A 21,815-nucleotide genomic window follows, 5' to 3' on the forward strand; every position below is an offset into this window, starting at 1 on the left:
ATCCTCACATCACCCGCACCCTCCCCAGACATGTTACTGAATCTCCTTTAGGCTTCCAGAGGATTTTATACATCCTTCTTTCGAGGCCCAGAGGCAACTTGGAAAAAACACGGCTTTGGCATCAGACACAATCTTGATTTGAATTCCAGCTGTGCTGCTTGCTAGCTGGTGACTCTGGTTAAAACACTTCACCTTTCTGAGACTCTTTTGCCTAATCTGTAAAATGGTGGTAAGAAGAGTAATAGCCTCATAGGATTGGAGAGGAGTTAAATGAGTAAAGTACTTACGTAGGGCTTGATACGTACTCGTTCACAGTATAGAAGAGGCAACTGAGGCACAGGAGAAGGTAAGTGACTTAGTAAGGTCACACTGAGTTATAACTACTCCAACAACTGTTATCGGGACCTTTGCGGTTATCAGTTATCGGTTCTAGGGCTTTTCCCACTAGAAGTCATAAGAGTTTTTGCAAAAGTGTTATGTTCTCAACAATATGCTTGAGGCAGGGACGGAGGAGGTGACGTGAAGAAAATTAGGTGACTGTTATCTTTTAGTGTATTGAACATCACACCACCACCATTACTATCACTATCACCACCACCATCACCACCATCACCACCATCACTACCATCACCCATTTCCCTCCAAATGGAAAGATGGTGTGGTTTCCTCCTCTTTGTTAAGCATTTACTGAATGCTAACGACCTAGCAGGCACTGTGCTGAGTACTTCACATGTCCTATCTCATTTAATTCTGACAACAACCTTCTGATGTCGCTATAATTATTATTATCATCCTCATTTAAAAATGAGGACATGAAGGCTTACGGAGTTAAAGTACATGACCCAGAAGCACACAGCTGACACACATGAGTGTCTGGAGTAGAATCGAGATCTGACACAAAAACTCATGTTCTTAATGTTAAGCTATAAGCTTGCAGGGAAAGGCATTTGGAAAAAGCTAGTGTTAACTGATATAAATGTTGAGAGTTCTTCTTCTGAATTACGGTATTCAAATAATTCAAAGTTTTCCAGACCCCACTTGTCAATTACCCCCAAGCCATTAGATGCAGCCCTCAAACTGTGTTTAGTAAGCGCCCAGACCTCTGCTGGACATGGTAAGGGTCAAAAGTATGAAGACATTTGGATGTCTTCATTTGGAAGACATTTGGTCTCCCACTCACCTTTCAATCCCAAGACACTGGGATTGAATTTCATAGAAAAAAAAAAAAAAGATTTCTGAGCAGTAGCACAGAACACTTTATTAACCTCTAAGACAGGGAATGGCCAAAGTAAAACCTAATATACAAGATCTATAACAGGCTAGGAAAGAAGGGAGAGGGGAAGGGCTTATGCAAACATCAGATCATTGACTCCCACATAAAGCGGGGCCTGCTAATCAGCTCCAGCCAATTGCTGCCAGAATGCGGCACAGGCCCCAGTGTGCCTGCACTTTATCTTAAGGGACATATAAAATGCTGATTTTTATATGCATCTCCCAATTTTTATGTGTTAGCCACTAAATCAAACTCCCAGACTTTGTGCAGACTATATTCTACTATACTACCTCTGCTCTGAGGATTTATGAAGGAACTGTCTGGATGGAGTAAGCAGGGAGGCCTTACTGGCAGGTGGAAAGGAGAGAGGGGAGGGGAAGGACCCTATTCTCAGGTAGGTGGTTGTCACCCCTATTTCTAGTGGCTAATTCCCAGTCGTTCTTCAGTTCTCGACTGAAATAACTCTGCCTCTAAGAGACCTTCTCCGACAAGCCCCGTTCCAGCTTCAGTTGGATACTCCTCCGCATTCCTCAGCATCTTCTGCTTCCCCCGTGGTGGCACTGGCTATCACTGTCATTTGTCAGGGCGGTTTTGTTCACTCTTGGCTTCACAGCACCTGATAGAGTGGTGAGGCGTGGTCGACACTCATGACAGACACAAGTATTTGCTGGATGAACACGTGAATGAGGCATTCCAGGAAGGGACGAGTGTAGAGAAACAGCATGAACCAAGTCCCAGGGGGAAATAGCACAGGTCTCCCACTCACCTATGTCCCTTTGCTCTCCTCTGTCTTACAGCAAGTCAAAACCGTGAGATTTCAGAATTACAGCCCTCCTCCCGCCAAACATCACACCTCTGGGAAGCCTGAACAAGCAGCCACCCCGAAGGGGTCCCAGCCTGAAGCAGCCCCCTTGGGCCCAGAGATGACCGTCCTATTCGCCCACCGAAGCGGCTGCCATTCTGGACAGCAGACAGACCTCCGGAGGAAGTCAACTTTTAGCAAAACCATGACCCCAGCGCCCACTGCCTCGGCCACGCAGACCGTGTTTCCCAGCAAATGAATCTACAGGTGGCTTTTCCTAGACCCCAAAGAGGTGAATTGCATTTAAATACAGTATGCCTCCACTGAGGGCGTCCTGCCATTCTTTGGGGACTCGAGCATGGGTCCTTGTTCTGCCCACTTTACCTCCAGGAAAGGACAGGTGGGAGTGGGGATTCCTGCCCTGGCTGGGAAGATAGACTAGGTGACCTTCCAAACGTAATGATTCAATGTAGCAAGGCCACTACCCAGACCAAGGAATGGGAGCTCATCCTGCCCACTCTATTCCCCAGCGTGGAGTGTGCAGCCTCTCATCCTCTGGGTTCTGTGTAGAATTTCTATGATGTTATAAAAGGGGCTTCAGCCAGGTGGGTCACAATGGTGGAAGGCTGGCGTTACTTCTTTGGCCTCAACATCTTAGAACAGCTTCTGCCATCTTCTGGGACCTAGACACCAGCCACTAGTAGCCCCCATATCTTTGTCCCTCCATCAAGTCATAATCCTGGCTGCCAAGGGAGAATTTCTGGGAAGGGTGTGAGACGGATACTTTGAACATTCCAAGAACCCTCTAAACCAAAGAGAGTCAGCTTCCTGGCTTTGCTCCAAACAAGGTCAGAGAGAAAGCTGACTATTATCATACTTTAAGCTTCTCTATCTGTTTGCCCACATATAATCCTACACGATAGATAAGCAGGAATCACCTACTTGTGGAGAGGGTCTTGTATGGTGTTACGGACAATTCATTCATCCTGGCTCTAGTCTGACTTCCCCAAGAAAACACAGCATGCTTAGAAACAACTTAGTAAGGGGTCTGAGTTTAGATATACATTCTGTTTGCATTGCAACAGTATTTACTTTCACTGATTTCTTCTATTTGGGGCAGACTAGCTGTTTCACCAGGTTGCAGAATAAGGCAACAGTGTCATTGAGAAGATGCCAATCCATGGCTGGGGTGAGGGTGCCTTCTAGAGGAAAGTTTCTATAAAAAAGGGACTGGACAAATAAGGTTGGAGAGGAAAAGTGGGTAAGAAGGAGAAAGAGGGAGAGTGAAGAAAATATGGAGGAGAGAGAGGGGAGGTGATGAGAGTGAGAAAGAAAGAGGATTAGGGGAAGTGTCCAGGAAGAAGATAAAAGAGTAGGAGAGCAGCCTTGACATTCTTGACAGGTGGGGAAAGAAGGATGGAATCTGCAAAAGTAGGTGACCCCACTAAGATGGGGCTGAAGTGAGCGGGACCAGCCAGGCAAAGCCTTGTAAACAGGGGTAAAAGAGCATCCCAGGGAGTGGAGGCAATGCTGTAAGACAAATCATTAATTCTCATTTAACTTAATTGTTGTAATTTAACATTTATTGCATGCCCATCAATGTGGGCACTTTAGTGCATAAATGTCATTTGCTACTAAGCCTGGATGTCATTAAAAAAAAAAAAAAGGCAGGTCTAATTAGACCTTCTCCCTGGACAGTTCTTGAAGATCCTGGGATTAAAAACATCCATATTTTACGTAGCAACCACACACTTGGCAAATTGAATTGTCAAGACTTTTCCAGACCTTAAAAAAACAAAAACAAAACCATAATCCTGCCAAGGAATACTGCACCTGTGTCAGACCTTTGGGGTTGGTAGAGCCAATGTGGTCACATGCCCTGGTGTTTCTGTGTGACAGTGACCCATGTCTATTCCACAAAATCGTCAGGCCCAACTGCATGACTCAATGAGCTGAATATAGTAATCCAGATGGAGAAATGGGGAAAAGTCATAAAGACAGGGAGGCGTTGTATGATTTGTCAAAATATGAGTACTTACACCTCGTATTTACCCCAAAAAGCACTCTCGGTGAGTTAATGAGTTTAGCAATCTACACCCAGAGTGGCAGATACATGGCATGCCCAGCCAACCAAACATTTAGTCTGTGCCTCAGTAGCAATGGAGCCAGTTAATTTTTAACTGTTGTGGCTGAAAAGCAGGTTGTTTGGACGTAATGAAGATACAATCCATACCCTCCAAATGAAACAGAATATTCTTCCCATTGTCCACGATCTCTATAGAGTAACCTCTCTGAGAAATGTAAACACCACCAGAGGCTGGCCATCCCCATTCCATCCAGCCTTCTTCCCCCATGCCCAGCATCAGACTCACTCCCTCCCAAACCAAATCCCATCTCTGCAGAGACATATGAGGATTTGAAAGGGGCAGTACAAGTTGAATTCACTGGGCACTGCCCATCATTTATTCCACCACCATGTTTCAGATATTTCTATGAGCTGGGTACTGCAATGAGAACAAGAGATACATCCCCTCCTATAACGTCCACCATAACCTTATAAGGCAAGTACAATTGTCCCCATTATAGAGCCAAGGAAACTGAGGCTTGAAGGGTAACCACAGACGATGACAGAGCGAGTTTGATAGCTGCCCTCACCCTGAGTTCAGGCTATCTAACTTCAGAGCCTAACTTGGGACTATGCTACATGAACCAAGAGACCATCCTTGATGTCAGGCCACTGACTTCAAACTGCAAGGAGGTGGCATAATGCAGTGGTTACAGTTGCAGGCTCTGCTGCACAAAGACGGGGTCCAAATCTTCATTTACCACGTGCTAGCTATGTGATGCTGGGCAAGTTACTTACCCTGTCTGAGCCTTGTCTTCTTAAATAGGAACGATAATAGAGCCAACCTCACTGGGCTACTGTAAGGGTTAACTGAGGTAATAAAGTGCCTGGAACCGTGCTGGCACATAGTGAACACCTGATAAATGTTAGCCTTGAATGTTCTTAAGGAAGCAGGCCATCGAAATTCCAGGTGAGAAAGTCTAAAACAAGGGCCTGACCAGGGCTGTGGTGCTAAAAGGAGACCAAGTAGCCTACTCATGGAGGTCACGACACAGTCTGAGTCCTGAAGGACAAGAAAGAGTCAGGCAGACAAAGGGGTGCGAGAAAGGGTGCCCAAGCAGGGAAGGAAGCATTTGGCAATGGGTTTAAATGTAGCAATCAAGCCAAGTTCTCTTGTACCTAAGTACAGAGGAATCTACTTCTTTGTGGAACATTCCCGGGATCCCAGTTGGATCCCCAGCACCTCACGTCTGAAGCCAGATATTCCATCCTGTGAGAGCTCCATCCCCTCAGCTAAGACTCAAGAGTCCCTAGAAGAGGTGCCCCTTCACCCCGTGATCAGACCTGACACCTCAGTGCTAGGAAAGCTGCGGAGGGCAGGCTCTTCCCGGGGGCGGGGGCAGAGAGCAGGGGGGACATCTGAGAGGTGAAGGAGGGGTGCAACCAGCTGAGGACAGACTCTGAGGGCCACACCTAAGGAAGTGGTGGAGTCGCACTTGACTTGAGCAGCATCAAGGTCCTCACTTAAAACTTATCTCCTTCCCTTCTCGCGTGGGACCAGCTACACCTCCTCCACCCTTCCCCCTCCCACAGACAGAGCTTTTGGAGCAGGAAGAGTTTAAAGCAACGCCCTACCTGTGACTTGGTGAGGTGCAGAGCTGAGTCACTGACTTCCAGCTTCCCTTGACAATTCGGAAGGTCCGTCCACACCAGGCCCGCGCTCCCGACTGGCAGCCATCTCTGGTGGGGCTGCAACTGCCGTGAAATGGACATGCGCTCTTCAATTTGCCCCACAGCCCCAGTAGCCTGCTTCACTCGCTCACACGACCTGCACCTGAAGTGGGCGTGTCCCCCTAGAGACCGTGTGCTTGACTTCATCTCCCAGAGGCCTCATAAACCCCTTGAAAGTTAGAGCTGGATTCTTAGACATCCACCGATCCAGGCACACAGGTCTCAGGAGCATAGCGGGCCGAGCCAGGGCCCAACAGGGTGTCGCTCAGTAGTTTTGAGGTGGGGACTAGGCATCTGCGCTTTCAACAAGCTCCCCAAGTGATCCTGAGGCACATAAAGTATGAGAATCAAATTCACCTTTCTCATGTGGTACAGCAGAGCTGACATTTGGATCTGACATTCAGCAGGAGTAGGGCCTCGCTGGTTGTTAATATATTGAAATCGTCCTGTACTGATCGGTGAATAGCAGATGCTCTGAGCTCCCCAAGACCTCTCCCCCCTCCCACACCCTGGCCCTTTCTCCATGTCGTCCTCCCCATCGCTCTCCCATCCAACAGCTAAAAAGCTAAGGCCAGCTGCAGCTGAGACCTCCAGCAATAAAGCCTTTCTTCATGCTGATTGGCTAGTGCTATGCCATACTGATTATTAAATATCTTGACTGTTACCCTATTATACAGAATAAGGCCCAGAGGTTGAGAGCACTGCTGTCAAACCTGACACTCTTCCCAACCCCCATCCTGGCCACCGTTCATCCCCCGACAAGCACCTTCATCAGGCCCCTAGCTTAGGAAATCAGCTGACTTGGAGGATGAGCATTTCCATGCCTATTCACCTACCTTTTTCGGCTAAGAGTTTCATAGGCATAAGTAATGCACTTCAGCTTCCCAGCTCCTCTGGCATCATGTTGGCAGGTATGGAAGCACATAATTTGCTTCAGTAAGATGAGCAGGCCTCCATCTTGATCCTCTCCCCAGCCCCTATTCACACAGGCAGCCCCACAGCCTCTGACTCCCTTCCTAGGAAGTGAGAAGCTGAAGCAGGTAGAATAACGAGGGCCTCTCAAGCCTCTCCAGCTGGGAGCAAGTGCTTAACAAGCTGGGCTCTCCTGGGGCAGCAGCTGCTGCCACTGATGCTTCTCTTGCTTAGTCTTGAGAGTAAAGACTCCAGTTCCCCCTTGGGCTGATTGAAAGGAGTGTTAGCACTTACAGAAACCTCTTAGGTGAGCCTGAAAGGCAGTCACCTAGGGGAATGTGTTTGGCAGGCAAGACTAAGCCAGAGGAGTTAACTCCAGAGACCCCTGCAGCAGGTTGGTGTCCCTGAGGATAAATCTCACAAGGACGTTTTGCTTGAAATAGAGCAATGTTAAATGATGATCAAAGCCACCTGCTGTTGGCCAGGCCATAGTATTGTGTCCTAGACCAGAGCAGAAACAAAATGTTCCCAGGAGGCCCTTCTGCCTATTGACCTGTACTTTGACAAATGGAATGCAGCAGAGGTGGGATCAAAGATGATGGGATGGAGGAGCATTAGATTCACCCATCCAACCATCCATCCATCCATCCATTCATTCAACAACAGTTAATTCATCACGTACTCTGGACCAGGCTCTATGAGAAGCAACAGGAGTACAGTAGTTACCAGGATAGGTAAAAATACATATGGCCTTCACAGAATGTTGTTTCTTATTACTTTTTTCTGGATTTAGGGCTCCTTTCTGCTTTTCTCCCCTTTTATAATTAAATGTTCTATAGAAATATATAGGATCATAAAACCAATAACCATATACCTACCACCTAGCTTTTAAAAAAATAATTGAAACCTGCTGTGTGCTTCTCCCAGTCCCATTCCTTCCTTTCCCACCTCCCCACTTCCTTCACAACCACTATCCTGAATTCCATGCTTATCACTCCCTTGTAAATTTCCCACTCATGTACCATATGGAACTCTGAGTGCAGCTCATAGAGGTACTCAGTAAGCACTAGTCAAAGCAAATATTGCAACCTGGGGCCATAGATACCCTGCCTGAATATTTGAACTCCCATCTGGCTTCTGTCACTGGGACTCTAAAGCTTTGATTCATTGCTGGGAATTGAGATTTTGATGCACCAGCATGTCTGGTTTTGAGAAGTTTGAGTTTAAAGGGGTTTTTACAAGAATTCTTCCAAGTACAGCTGTTTTAGGAGACCTTGTTGCTCCTGAAGAGAGAAAATATGGGTTGTGGCTATGCCTGCATTGTTTGAGTACAGGGTTTTCTAGCTAGCTCTCCTCTGGGCCTTGCCTGGAGCCTCTGGGTAGCCAACTGCAAACACCAGAGTAGGTCCTCAACTTCTGAAATTAAAACAGATCTTGCTGCTGCTGCCACCAAATTCTTATAAGAACCCCGTGAAGAGTGCAGAGAAAACTTACTTTTGTCCCCAGACTACAGATCAAAAAGCTGAGACTCAGGATGTTTCAATGCCTTGATTAAGGTCACATAATTAGTTTGAGATGGAAGGGAGACTACTGATTCTTCATCCAGCAATAATTGTCACCAATTACTGAGCACCTGCTGTGTACCAAGCACTGCACATGCATTATGCCATCCAACCCTACCCAACCCTATGAGGGCAGGCACTGCTGTTATTCCATTTTAGGGATTAGAATTATGACTCAGAGGTCAAGTGACCTGTCCAAGGCAACAAGAACTAGAACCCAGGACTCTAAGTCCAAACCTTAATCTTAAATCACCACGTCCCTCTTCTTCAATAGCAACTGTAAACACATAACATGGTTGAGGTTGGAGAGGTTGCACAAATGTGTGTGTGCTGCTGAGACCACAGGGATGAGGATGGAGATGGGGGTGGGAGAATGGTTTAACTCAGGGGGTCAAGCCCTCCCAGAGAATAAGTATTGGGTTGACCAAAAACTTTGTTCAGGTTCTTCCATAACATCTTACAGAAAAACCCAAAAGGACTCTTTAGCCAACCCATACAAGGGTCTTATCATCCAAGAAGTAGGGGTGGGAAAGAAGGTGACTGAGAGTGTTCTGTATAGAGAAATCCAAAAAGCAAATCTACGCCTGCTGCAAGGGCGGCCAGACGCAGCCCAGCGACTTGAAAAAGAACCAAAGCTTGCAATGTGGTTCTGGATCACTGATATCAAAACACAATGATTATTTTGCATTCCCTAGATCTCTCCCTCTTCTTGAGTTTACTTCCTCTAAAGGATACAGAGTCCAGACGAAGGGGAATATGATGTCCAAAATGACCCCCACTTTCATCTTCTCTGTGGGAACAAGAGGACTCAGAGAGCTGACACCTTCCAGTGTTCCATGCTGGTATTTTTCCGAAGTTCAAAGGCAATTGCTTTTGGGGGTGGGGGTGGGGTAAATACACACCCACAGATGCAAGCTAATTATGCAGATAGGGTCACTGCTGGATGGACAAGAGCTGCAGCCTGGTAAGGACTAAAAGGATGCCAGCCAAGACCCAGGGAGAAAGACAAAATGCATTCGCAAAGGCCATATTGTGTATCCTTGGTTAATGCTGTTAGAATCAGTGCTAGGGTGACCGACCGACTTGATGAAAGCCACTCGCAATGTCAGAGTTTGACTGCTGTCAGTCGCACGTGTCCTGGAGGCCAGAGCCATCCTAATGTCCTTCCCATGAAAAGAACTCCCTGGACCATCTGAGAGGATTGTGAGAACTATTTTCAGTCAGGAGACTCTCACAAATAAGCAAAAGCAAGCGTGAATCAAAACATAAGGAGACAGCAAAAACGCCTGGAGGACCAAAGAGGAATTCAAATAAATATCACCTTCAAAGGGTTGTACCTGGATCCCTACCCCTTCCCCACCCAGTTCCTTGGGAGATGTTTTCCATCTCTGTCTAGGAGAGAGCTGGAGGACCGCACTGCCTGAGGAGAACATGTCAGTCACAGCTCGAGAGAGATGGCACCAGCTTCCATGACAAAGGACAGAGCAGTCAGACAGCTGGAAGGTGCCATACTGTTTGGAACGGAAGGCTGAATTTTAGATATCAGAACCACATTTCCAAATATTCCATCCTGCACATTCTATTTATAAATTGAATTCTTTTTTAAGCTTACATTCTTTTTAGATTTGGCAAATTTGATAGCTTGGACCTTCTTCATGGAGACCTCCAGTAAAGGACTAAATTTTAAAACATCAATCAACAAGGATTTGGGGGTAGCTATTCTAGCTGTATTCCCAATCCACTAGAACTTTACAAGATATGGAGAAACAATATAATATAATAGCTAGGGTGATGGGTTTTGGAACCCAATCATCTGGGGTTTGGTCCCAGCTTGTCACTTACTCGTTAGGTTTCCTTTGGCAAATGACTGAAGCAACTTGAGAAAGTTACACCACCTCCCTAAACCTGCTTTCTCATCTGTAAAATGGGAATCAGAACCTCCACCTCATAGGGTTCTCAGCAGGATTAAACGAGATCATGCATGTACTGCTCTGATGGTGATACGGGGTACATCAAAGTGTTCAGTAAATGGTAGCTATTACCCATAAGTGGGAATGGAGGCACAATTCAAAAACAGAGTACAAGAAAGAGCTAGGCTCAGAAGCAAGAGCGGGGAGTAATGAAGGAGCGTTTCAGCTGTCAGGAGAGCTCCGCTGAGGCGAAACCGATTCTGAAAGACGGCAGCATGGAGAAATGAAGAGGAAACCACCTGGGCTCTGGAATCACATGTCCCTGGGCTCAAATCCTGGCCCCACCACTTCTCGGCTGTCTGACCTTGGACCAAGTTAACTAACCTCTCTGAGACTTTCTTTACTCATCTGAAGAGTGAAAACAATAATCAACACTTCACAGAGTCATTGGGAAGATTAAGTGAGACAGACAGGCCAGATGCTGGCGTGCAGAAGGGACCCTAGCAGTGAATTTTGCAGTCATGACAAAGGCAGGTGATCAGGAGAAATGCTAAAATAAGAACAGAATCTTCTAACTACCATTCATTACACGGCTACTAAATGCCAGGGACTGAGCTAACCCCTTAGAGGGTCATTTACAGGGTGGTTAAAAGCACAGTGAGTCAAGGTGACCGGGATTCAAATCCAGGCTCTGCGTTTCCTCCCTGTGTGATCACGGGGAAGTCATTTAATCTTCCCAAACTTTAGTCCCCTTGCTTGCAAAATGCAGGTTCTAACTGTGCTTTCCTTGAGTGGTTTGGTGGGGATTAAAAGAGATAATGGGCATGAGGTCATTAGCACAGTGCCCAGCTTATAGAAAATGCTCTGTGACATTAGCTATCATGACTGTTTACATGCCTTTTCCCATGTAACATTCACAACAATCCCATGAGTTGGGTGTTATTGTCCCCTATTTATAGATCAAACGGATCTGAGGCTCTAAGGATAAATCACTTGTCTAAGGTCACAGAAAGGAAGCAGTGGGGCTGGCTCTGTAAGACTAGAAATCTCAGCTTTTTTGTTCTCTTCACTTTTCAGATCAGCTGGTCAGTGGCACCAGGGTTGAGGAAATATGACAGTTATTTTTAAATGTATCTCATGCCATAACCCTCATCAGTCTTTTGTCTTCTGCTTGTCCCCATCACCTCACCTCCTCATCTGTTGAAGGTTTGAGGTTTAAGGTCGTCTGTGACCCTGAATGCAGCCAGTGAGCACCTTGGTGCTGCCCCTCTGGGGACTTATTTGCAGCTTCACAAGGTTGACAAGGTTTATGAAATGTCCATTCTGATTTGCAAATAGGTCTGACATGGACATGCTTCCAGCTGGCTGGTGATTTCGATAAAAACCCCTCCTCCTCGGTGCTAATTGACAGAAATTAAATGTCCCTGGCACACTTTGTAATTCAGAAAATGCATGTGCTGATTAGTTAACCCCCTGCTGGACACGCCATTATGACCAAGGGGCTCCAGGCCAAAGTCCTAGCTCTCGCTCCATCTCCATTTAAAGTCACAGAATGTTTTCTTCCTGGGTAGAAATCAGTGTCACCTCATTCATTTATTCATTCATTTTCATTCAACAAATATTGATTGAGCATCTACTGTGTGTGAGGTTTTGTTCCATACAGTTGGGATACAGCAGTGAACAAAGCAAGTAATGTTCCTGCCTTCATGAACGGGAGTAAATGGTAAACCATTAAACACACAGGGTTGTTTCTATATGACAGATGTTATGAAGGAAACAAAGGTGGGATGGAGAATGGCTGGGGGGTATGCACTATATTGGGTAGGGTGGCCGGGAAAGGATTCTCCAAGGAGGTGAGATTTCAACTGAGATTTAAAGACTGAGAAGGAATCGGACATGCAGCATAGTGAGATGAAGAGGAACAAGTTCAAAGTGTCAAGGAAATTCATTCATTTATCAAACATTTTTGATCATACATTCAATATGTGTTGAATGAAAAATTGGAGAATAAATGAATCCTCTTTTTCCTGCCACGAAGGACCTTCACAGGAAAGATGAACTTATGGGCGATGCCACAAGCTTAGAGGCAAGTTACTTCCATTTTCTCCAGCCCCGTTTCACCTCTCAAACAAGGGGCTTGGCGTAGGCACTAGCATTCCAGGACTGCAGGATCTTAAGTACTCACCTTCCAAAGGGACTGGCCCTCACAGCTCTTTAAAGCCATGACTCTGCAGCAAGCAAAAAGCAATCTCATTTTTCTAAGCAGTCAAAATGGTTGTTTCGAATTATGTAGACAAGGCATAAAACGTCATCTGCTTTGTTATCATTAGGATATATGTATTGAATTCCCACGCCCACTTACTCATTCCAAGAATATTATTATTAGTTGCGAGTCTCCCTCTCCCCTTCCCTCCCTCCCTCCTCCTCCCCACCCCCCCACCTCCTTCATTCTCTTCCGCTCACCTTTCTCTGGCCTAGCAGTGGAGAGCCCAGGCTATAGAATCAGAACACCCATTGTACCTCAAGTGTGACTCACTGTGTGACTTTGGGCGAGTCACTTCACCTCTCTGAGTCTCAATTTTCTCATCTATATAATAGGAAGAATAATAGAGGCCCTCTCATGACAATCATATAAAGTAAATACTGAGCTATTGTTGTCCTCAATTTGTGGATTAGGATGTAAAATTTTAAGAACTCTATTCAGGTTTTTAAGGCAAAAGAAACTCCAGTAATGAGCGTGACCGTGAGCCAGTTTAATGATCTGTATCCACCTGTAGGGTTTTCCATTCTTTGAGATAATCAAGAACCAGGAACATAATAAATAGCCTTGAAGAGGTCTCTTAATTTATAGTAATACTTTTGAGCCAGCGATGATAGACAGACCCCCTGCCTTGTGCCAGACACTTTTATGTGCTTTACTTATATTGACTGATTTTAAAATCTCACTACAACCATACAAAGTAAATACTATTACTATGCCCATTTTACAGGTAAAGAAACTAAGACCTAGAGAGAGTAAATAGTTTCCATGGGGTCATACAGCTGGGACTTGGTGGAGCTTGGGAATAAACCCAGCCAATCGGACTCCAGTGGCTGCTGCTAGCTGCTTGCCACCTCATTTAAGATGAGACACAAAAGCTTTCCTGCAGACATCAGGGTTTTCTACTTCAAGCAGACCTCTCCCCTTGAGCGCTCAATAAACAAAGCGTTACTACCTGCCTAATCCTAAAACCCCTGGCCTGTAGACACAGGACTGATAAGAGCTGCTACCCAGTACTGTACAACTGCCAGCCATAGGTAAATTCACACCTCCTGCCACTGATGGGATTTTTGAGTGTCCATTAAAATGTCAGTGGATCTTAGAGTTGAAGTTCTTTCCACATCATTTAGCACAAGCTGGAAGATCAGATTCATGTGGCAGCTGGCCTTCCCGTGGCAGTTACTTCCTTATTACTTCCCTGTCCCTGCGCTCACCCTCAGAAATGCTACATCACAATAAAGGTAGTTAAAGAGCTAACAAACCACCACTACTCCCTTGAGATCCAGAAGCAGTTGTCTCAAATCACCTTGCCTCCAGTCTCGGAGGGATATGCCCCCAGCTGCTGATGCCAGGCCTGATGTGCAGATCAAAGCAGCCATTTCCAGGCCCCCTGTGATAGCAACGGGTTGACCCATCTCCAAAGGCAGGTGCCCAGCATCAGTGCCGGTACCCACTTAGGCACAGGAGGAGAAGCAGACTATGTCTAACACAGGTGTCTTCCCTTCTTAGGGCTAAAAGTTGTGAATAGCAGGCTGAAACTCCTGCCCGTGTTTGGGGGTGTACGATGGAGACAGCATAACTCCAAATCCTGTGTAACTTACTGTCATGATGGGACGCAGAATGCGTCCTCGTTATCACAGGCTTTGTATTCATTCCTGCTTCTCCCGTGGAATAGGAAGCAGCCACCTGGAGCCTCCCATGGCTCTTACTTGCTGTTATTCTGAGTGGAGCACGCCCGCAAAGGAGTAAGTCCTGTCTTGCATCGGCAGGCCCTGAGAGCACAGAGAAGCTCAGCTGTTAGCCCAGATGTGGTTGCCTGCTTGAAAGCTCAGGCTCCTTCAGTATACTTAGTCTCTGTAGCCACGATTCATGCTTCTGCCTTTGGAGAGGGGGGGTTTTGGTCAGACTCCCCAAAACCGCTATTTCCCATAAACTTTGCTTGCAAGATCCAGCTGTCCTGTGCCACCCCGCAAAGAATGAACCTGTCTGTGATCATCATTAAAATTTCCCCAAAGACAAAACTGGCCTGTTAAATCAGCAGGAGTCGTTGGATAGGAAAGGAATCAGGCTCCAAAATGAAAGACATTGGGCAGGAGATGGAAAACTCCCTCTCCTACTTATTTCCCGTTTTACTGGGTTTTCATGGGAATTCACTCGTGGACAAACTCCGAGCCTGAGTCTTTTAGAAAGCAAATCTTTTTAAATGTTATTGGACCAATTTCCCATCATCCTTTTAGCTCTCTCCTGTCCCCCTTCAGCATGGTCAGTCGGGACTTCATTTGCACTCAGAAGGGCCAAGAGCCAAGCAGTGGCAGCAAAGTCACAGAGAGCAGCCAGCTCCTGTGATGCCCATCTAAACCGCCTGCCCTCACCTGGACAAGGGGCAGCTGCAAGTGCTGGCTGCACTTCCTTCTGGGCATCCTCAGCCTCGGGAAGAGAAAAGGCACCAGGGGCTGGGCAGGAAGGGGAGGACACTGGCTGCATGTGTGGGGATGACAGGAATGCAGGTTGGGCTTGGAAATCAAAAATAAAATATTTGAGGCTTTGGAGACATTCTGGGGGCTCGTGAATTTTAACTTTATTTTTTAAATAATTTCAGACTTTTAGAAATGTTGCTAAAATAGTACAAGGAATTCCTGTGTACCCTTCAGAACTAGGTTCCCTAGATATTAACATTTTACTATGTTTGTTTTGATCCCCTCTCTCTTTTATATATGTATATACGTATATATTAATTAATGATTAAATTACAATGTAATATAAATTATATATATAATTTTTCTGAACCATTTGGAAGTAAGCTAAAAATCAAGTGCCCATTTTCCCCTAAACATTTCAGTGTGTATTTCCTAAAAACAAGGGTGTTACATAATCACAATGCGATTACCAAAATCAGGAAATTAACATTGATATAGCACTATTAACTACTCTACAGATCTTATCCAATTGTCCTATCCTTTTCCTTTACAGAGAAAACAGATTTTGATGTCTTGTCTAGGATCCCATCTAGGACCACATATTGCATTTGTCATATCTCTTTAGTTTCTTTTAATCTGGAACAGTTCCTCAAGATTCATTGTCTTCCGTGATCCTGGCATTTCAAAGAATATAGGCCATTTATTTTAACAGAAAGTCTCTCAATTAGGCTTTGTCTGACATTTCTTCATCAGTAGATTCAGATTATTCATTTTTGGCAGTAATGGATGATAATCCTTACAAATAATCAAATAGGAATCCCTGAGTCCCTACTATATAAAGAAATGAGGGAGAAGGAAAAGCTCTTCCTTACAGTAGAGTGCCAACTAAAAAATGTAGAAGGAATGATGGAATTTTTTAAAATCCCAGTTTGACAACCACTGCAGTAACAAATGGTTCGAGCAGAAGTCATCAATGGATATTAAAACTAGTGTATCAGAGTATCTCCTCAAAAGATACTTATTAATCACAAAGGGGAAAATACAATTTTATAGTGAAGAAAGCTGGTAGACAACCACCTTAACCAAAAGATCAAAGTTTTAGCATCCCCAGTAATGGGGAAGTAGATAGTGTGTACCTCCCGATATGACGAACAGAGGACACGACATCTCTTTTGTGAAATGAAAAGACAAATTCCTGCTCAAAAGACTTAAGAATTTTAAAGAACTATAGTTCTAACCAGGCTGCATTCACAATAGATTCTGAAATCCTTTTCACCTTCACAGACCCCGCCTTCCCAGGAGGAGCTAGCAATAACCGGATACTGAAGAGAGCAAATCGTCTGCTTGAATGGAAACCGCTTGGTACAGAGCTGTGGACCATGTGATACTCCTTGGACATCAGGGATGGTACAGGAATACCAGTAGGCTGGCCTCCAAAACAGAAGGGTAATACGAGAAAAAGCAAATCTGTCTTCCCACAGTATCAATGGGTGGCGGGCCAGGTTGGAGAAAAGCACGTGAGTCATGTGCCGCTACAGGTTACACCAGACTCCTGGCCCTCCTGTTATTCTGTTCTGCTGTCAAAGCCAAACTTTGTCTTGCCAATTTCTCACACCTTGGCACCTAACTGACAAATGAAAAGACCGGACATCAAACACCTCCCAACACTGTGTCTGGCCTATCACTCCAGCTCAGATTTAGAGCAGTACAGGGGATGGCATAATATTCTCCTCTCAGGTGTTCAAGCCAGAGAGGCCAGTGCTTCTTCACAATGCCCCCAGCCTTCACTCCCTCCCCTGACTGTGCATCCTGCATCACTCCACCACATCCACATTCTTTTCCATTCCAATTCCGTTCTGTCTTTCCACCCTGACACTTTCTGATCCAGAGGGTTCTTGTTAGAATATACCAATCAAGGAAATAAGGACTTAGTATATAAATAATCTCAGACAAGAAACATGCATGATCTTATAAGAGAGATGCCACAGACTGCAGTGCTTACTGAGAGGCTATTGCAAGTCTAAAGATATAAAAATCAGTTATAACCATGTAGGCTTTTTTGTTCAGAAATAAGTCATCTTAAAGAAGTCAAAAGAAGATATTCTACCCCTGTTTTTTCAAAAAACTATAATTTAAAATATAAATTTTAAATTATCTGTGCTAACCTGAGAGAGAGATTGTACAGATAAATGAAATGCACAAATACCCTCAGACTCTTTGAGCCATGTGTTTTCATCTTCTCCCCCATCTTAAGACATCAATAAGAATTTCATTTCTAAAAGCACATGCCACCTTGATTATCAAAGACAATGACAGGAATGCAGCATGATTTGGATATGTACTGATAGATGGTTTTGAAGTTCAGTATCATAATTTTGCACTGAAGCATCCCCAGTCTTTCATCCAGTCCTGCTGGTAAGGAGCCAAGCCAAACTATGAGCTGAGTAAGGACTGTATTTTGTGGTTACAGAAATGTTTCCCTCTGTGTGAAGCTGTCACTTGCAGGGCTCAAACTGGCACCCGTGTCTTAATGGGATGACTAACTTAATGGACTTCTTAATCATAGCCTTCTCTTGGTTAACCCCAGGGGAAGGTGATAATAGGCAACAAGAAGCCCCACAGCATTGGCTTTATCTGCCAAGAGGTGAGTGAGAAGCAAGAAGTATGATGAGACCACAGAAAGGCCAATGTAGTGACAACACCTCCTTCTTACACGTGGTCCATGATGGTACTGCCAATTGTCGGTCATCCCTTTTCTCTGAACTGCTGTGACTAAATGTTGGTTCCATTTCCTCTGGGATGAATTCGGGTTTGGCTGGCTCCTCATTAGCCTCAGGAGCAATGAATAGAGAGATGCTGCCTTCAGATTCTGGCATCTACTTGTTACAATCATGAGGCCTTACAACCCACCTATAGATAGGTTTCAAAGACTTCACTTGCCAGGGCAAAGTCATAGAGTGTCAGAGTTGGAAGGAATTTTAGTTTTATAGGTGATATACAGAAAGGTTAAGTATAGGCAAGGTGTCCACACAAAAGCAAGTTGTATAAGCTGGGTGGGGATGGGGGAACAACACAGCTTTTAATGCCCAGAAACCATTAGACCACATTGGCTAATTATAGCTTTGTCCCCAAGGCCCTCTCGCTCAGACTTTCTTCTCCTTAGACTGGCTTCCCCCTCTCACATTTAGAATAACAAGAAACCACCACTCCTAATTTTACACTTGCTGTTTTTTCATATCTGGGAACTTTCCATGTCTTATAGTTTCATGGAGGGTTTCATGAAGAGTTAGCTTTCCTTTGAAACTGCTTAGCCAAATAAACCAAATATTTTTTTCTAAAGCACAAAATGAAGACTATGATTTGTTCCCAGCCAAACTCAGAAGCGTACGAAAAGCTCCCCCATTTGCTAAAGTTTTCATCTCCAGACTGTGAGCTCCAGCATATATATTCCAAATTGTCGTGGGTCAAAAAGTGCTGGAGGTGGTGGGAATGCAGCCAAGGATGAAGTAGAATGATTAGAATGAGGTCAGCCCAGAAATGCACCAGAGAATAGTCTGCTAACCAAGAAGTCTGAGTTTCATCTTCTGGAATTGTTGCTTCTTATTCCTGCATGCTGGGTCAGGGGGAGAGGGTGTTGTTTAGGGGGAAAAAGGAGGAAAGAGAAAATGGAAGAGGAGAAAAATTCACTCCTCCATGGAAGTATCAGCAGAAAATCTATAGACTCTTTCGTCTCTGCTTCTTTTTTCAGTACAATGTTTTTAATAGACCAAAAGACAATCTTTATGATGTAATAGGTATGTGAATAATGTTTATAAAAAGGGTATATATAACATGTTAGTCATTATCAACTATTGTATAAATAAACCTTAGATATGTAAAATATATAAACATATAAAAATTATTTTATAGGGCAGTGGATACTTTTCATATCTTCGTTCCAAAAAATAGAGAGTTCCAGGGCTGGCATCTTATTCTTCATTAGTATATTGCACTGTAAAGCCAAAAGGTTTGGTGGGGTTTCATTTGTTTTTCTTCTGGTTTTGTAATTTATAATAATCTGAATGGATTACTTTGAAATGTCTGTTGCATGTGTGTTGGTATTGTTTGCCCACACGGAGTCATCAGAGATCCAGCCCACATTTTGCATCCTGGAAAATCAAAAGGAGTTTTCCAGTGAGAAGAGAAACACAGAGAAGAAGCCTCCGCTGTTGGGTAACTCAGATTTGTACCCCTGACAGCTTCTTGTAAGTCTGAGGAAATGAGAAGTTTAAGATCAAATTTGTCGTCTCTCACTTAAGCACTGGGCATTGGATAACTTTTCTGCTGGGAAGGAAGTACATATTTTTGTTAAGTTCTTTCTTCATGGACTTGACATGTTCTAGGGGAAACTAGAAGTCATGGCCCTAAGCCACCTTTCTTCAGGACCACTCTCCACCATCCGTTTTCAAAGAACCATCCACATATCAATTCTCTGATGTTCCGTGATTCATTGGCAGACTCAATGCTTTCAGAGCCCGGAGTTTTATTTGTTTGGGTTTGTGGCTCTAAAGAAGTGTTAAGTTTGCTCTACCACCGAGACCGATCAGAAGAAGCAAAGGGGAAAAGGGAGCTCCCTTGCTGGAGAGGTTCGCTTGCACTTCTGACCCCCTCTGACCACAGCCAAGAGAAGCACTGGGCCAGTAGCCGGTGCGTGAAATGTCATCTACTCTTCACGCAGTGAGGGGTCATCGTGTGAGAGTGGAGAGGTCACCCAAGTCTCCTTTGCCAAAAATGCATATTGTTCCCAGCTGTAAGACTGTGAAGCACAATATGTGTTTTTGCATGAAACAATAAAAGAGGTTTATTTTCACTTAATAGACCCGTCCCTCAGGCCTGGTGTTTTCAGTAGCTGGCTTGGAGCAGGGAGTACTTTATCATGTATTAAATGTCAACATTGCACATTTTATTGTTCCCAAAGAGCTTTGGTCCCTGGCAGCTGCCCTGGACATCCAAAAGGAGGGCTGAGAGGAGTCCTTCGTCAGACAGGAATTGCTCAGTTTCAGTGGGGATGGCTGAGCGCGGGGGTGAGTGACACTTCCCCTCAACGCTGAGTTCACCAGGCTGAGTTCATCAGGCTGAGTTCACCAGGCTGAGTTCGCCTCCCTAGAGCAAACTCCAGTTTGTGCAAACACGAGGGCCCAAGAAGGCCTCTTAGCCAGAAACTTTCTCTGCTTGCTTAGTGCAGGAGTTAGTAACACAGCCTCAATAGTCTGACTGCCTGTCACTTACCAGCTGTGTGGTCTTGGGCAAGTTACTTAACCTCTCTGTGACTCAGGTTCTTGTCTGGAAAATGGAGCTGTAATAGCTCCTTCCTGAGGGATGTTAAGGATGAAACGTCTTAAAACAAGTAGAGTGCTTTGAACAGTGCCTGGCACATACAAGCACTCAATACAATTCATGTTTTACCACCTTCATAATGTTTGCCCTATCCACCAACCAATTATATTATTATTTACCTAATGTTCTTCTTTTAATTAACTCAATTTTAACCTAAAACTTGATAGAAAACTTTATATCCCAACTGTAAGTGGAGAATTATCATTTGCTGCAAATATAAGGTAACAGTAAATAGTAATAATAGCTGATATTTACCAAGTCCTTGCTCCTTCCCGGCCATTGTGCTAAGTGTCTTGACTTGTTAAAATACTGACAACCCTATGAAGACAGTACTGTCATTTTACAGAGGAGGAAACTGAGGTCCTGACAGATTAGCAAATTTGCCTGTAGTTACACAATTAGTAAATGAAGGAGGCAGTTCAGCTTCAGACCCCAAGCTGCTCAGCATTGCTCTGTGCTGCCACGCTAACAAGAACAAAAGTATTCTATTCCCATGGTAGATGGTTGGTGAATTAGCTTCCTAGGGCTGCTGCGGTAACAAAGTACTACAAACTGGGTGGCGTAAAACAACAGAAACTTATTCTCTCACAGTTCTGGGGGCCGGAAGTCCAAAATCAAGATACTGGCAGGGTAGCGCTCCCTCCGAAACCTCTAGGAGAGGATCTTCCCTTGTCTCTTCCAGCCTCAGGTAGCCCCGGCGCTCCTTGGTTTGTGGCAGCATCACCCCAACCTCTGCCTCCATCTTCTCATGGCTGTCTTCCCTCTGTGTGTCTACCTCTGTGTCTCTTCTCCTCTTCTTGTAAGGACAGCAGTCATGTTGGATTAGGGCCCACCCTAATGACTTCATCTTAATTACATCTGCAAGACTATTTCCAAATAAGGTCACATTCACATATACGAGGAGTTAGGACTTCCATATCTCTTTTGTGGGAAGGGGTTGGGGGGGGCATAGTTCAACCTGTAACAGTGGCCCACCTAAGGCTTTGAATCTGGGGCTGAAGATTTACAAATGTTGGAGAGCTGTTCAGGATCAGCAACAAGCTGAGACTTTCTCCTTTATGCCAGTCAGGACTGAAGGAGTCAGGACAAGGGAAGGACAATGCTCCTGCATTACAGTGATATTTAGGGCCCAGACCAGGTGCTAACTGATTCGCTTGGCTGTACACCTGAAACTAACCCAACATTGTAAATCAACTATAATCCAATAAAGGTTTTTAAAAATAATAAAAAAATAAAATAAAACCGTCTTCTGCCCCATCATTGGTACTTTGGGAAAAGAGGCTTAGCTTAGCCATATAATAGTTCTTCCTGCTTCCCAGACATCTCTTGTGAAAAGGGAAGATGGGGGAAAATGCAGCCTTCCAAAACTCCAGGCAGGGTGGTGGAGGGTAAAAAACTCACCTCTCGAATCTGCCTAATATGGCAGGGCTGGGATAGCCAATTCAGACAAATAACAGAGTCTTCATTGGGGGTACGTGTAAAGAAAGGACAACAGTAAAGACAGTAG

The 21,815-nt window shown here is 44.8% G+C and overlaps 1 protein-coding gene across 4 annotated transcripts in view; it reads left to right on the forward strand.

Annotated features, from left to right (window-relative positions):
• SH3RF2 (SH3 domain containing ring finger 2) overlaps window positions 1–20,800 on the forward strand; it is a 146,759-nt gene extending 125,959 nt beyond the window's left edge. For 3 of the 4 annotated variants that reach the window (XM_036845498.1, XM_036845500.1, XM_036845499.1), the window contains 2 exons: window positions 2,071–2,367; window positions 16,217–20,800. In XM_036845498.1, coding sequence (XP_036701393.1) covers window positions 2,071–2,334 — 264 coding nt within the window. In that variant the 3' untranslated portion in view covers window positions 2,335–2,367; window positions 16,217–20,800. Of the gene's footprint in view, window positions 1–2,070; window positions 2,403–16,216 lie in introns of those variants that run through there. The other variant, XM_036845501.1, reaches the window with a different exon arrangement.
• Window positions 20,801–21,815: the final 1,015 nt, after the last annotated feature.

This window comes from Balaenoptera musculus, chromosome 3 (genome assembly GCF_009873245.2).
Source record: "Balaenoptera musculus isolate JJ_BM4_2016_0621 chromosome 3, mBalMus1.pri.v3, whole genome shotgun sequence".
NCBI classification, from domain to species: Eukaryota; Metazoa; Chordata; class Mammalia; order Artiodactyla; family Balaenopteridae; genus Balaenoptera; species Balaenoptera musculus.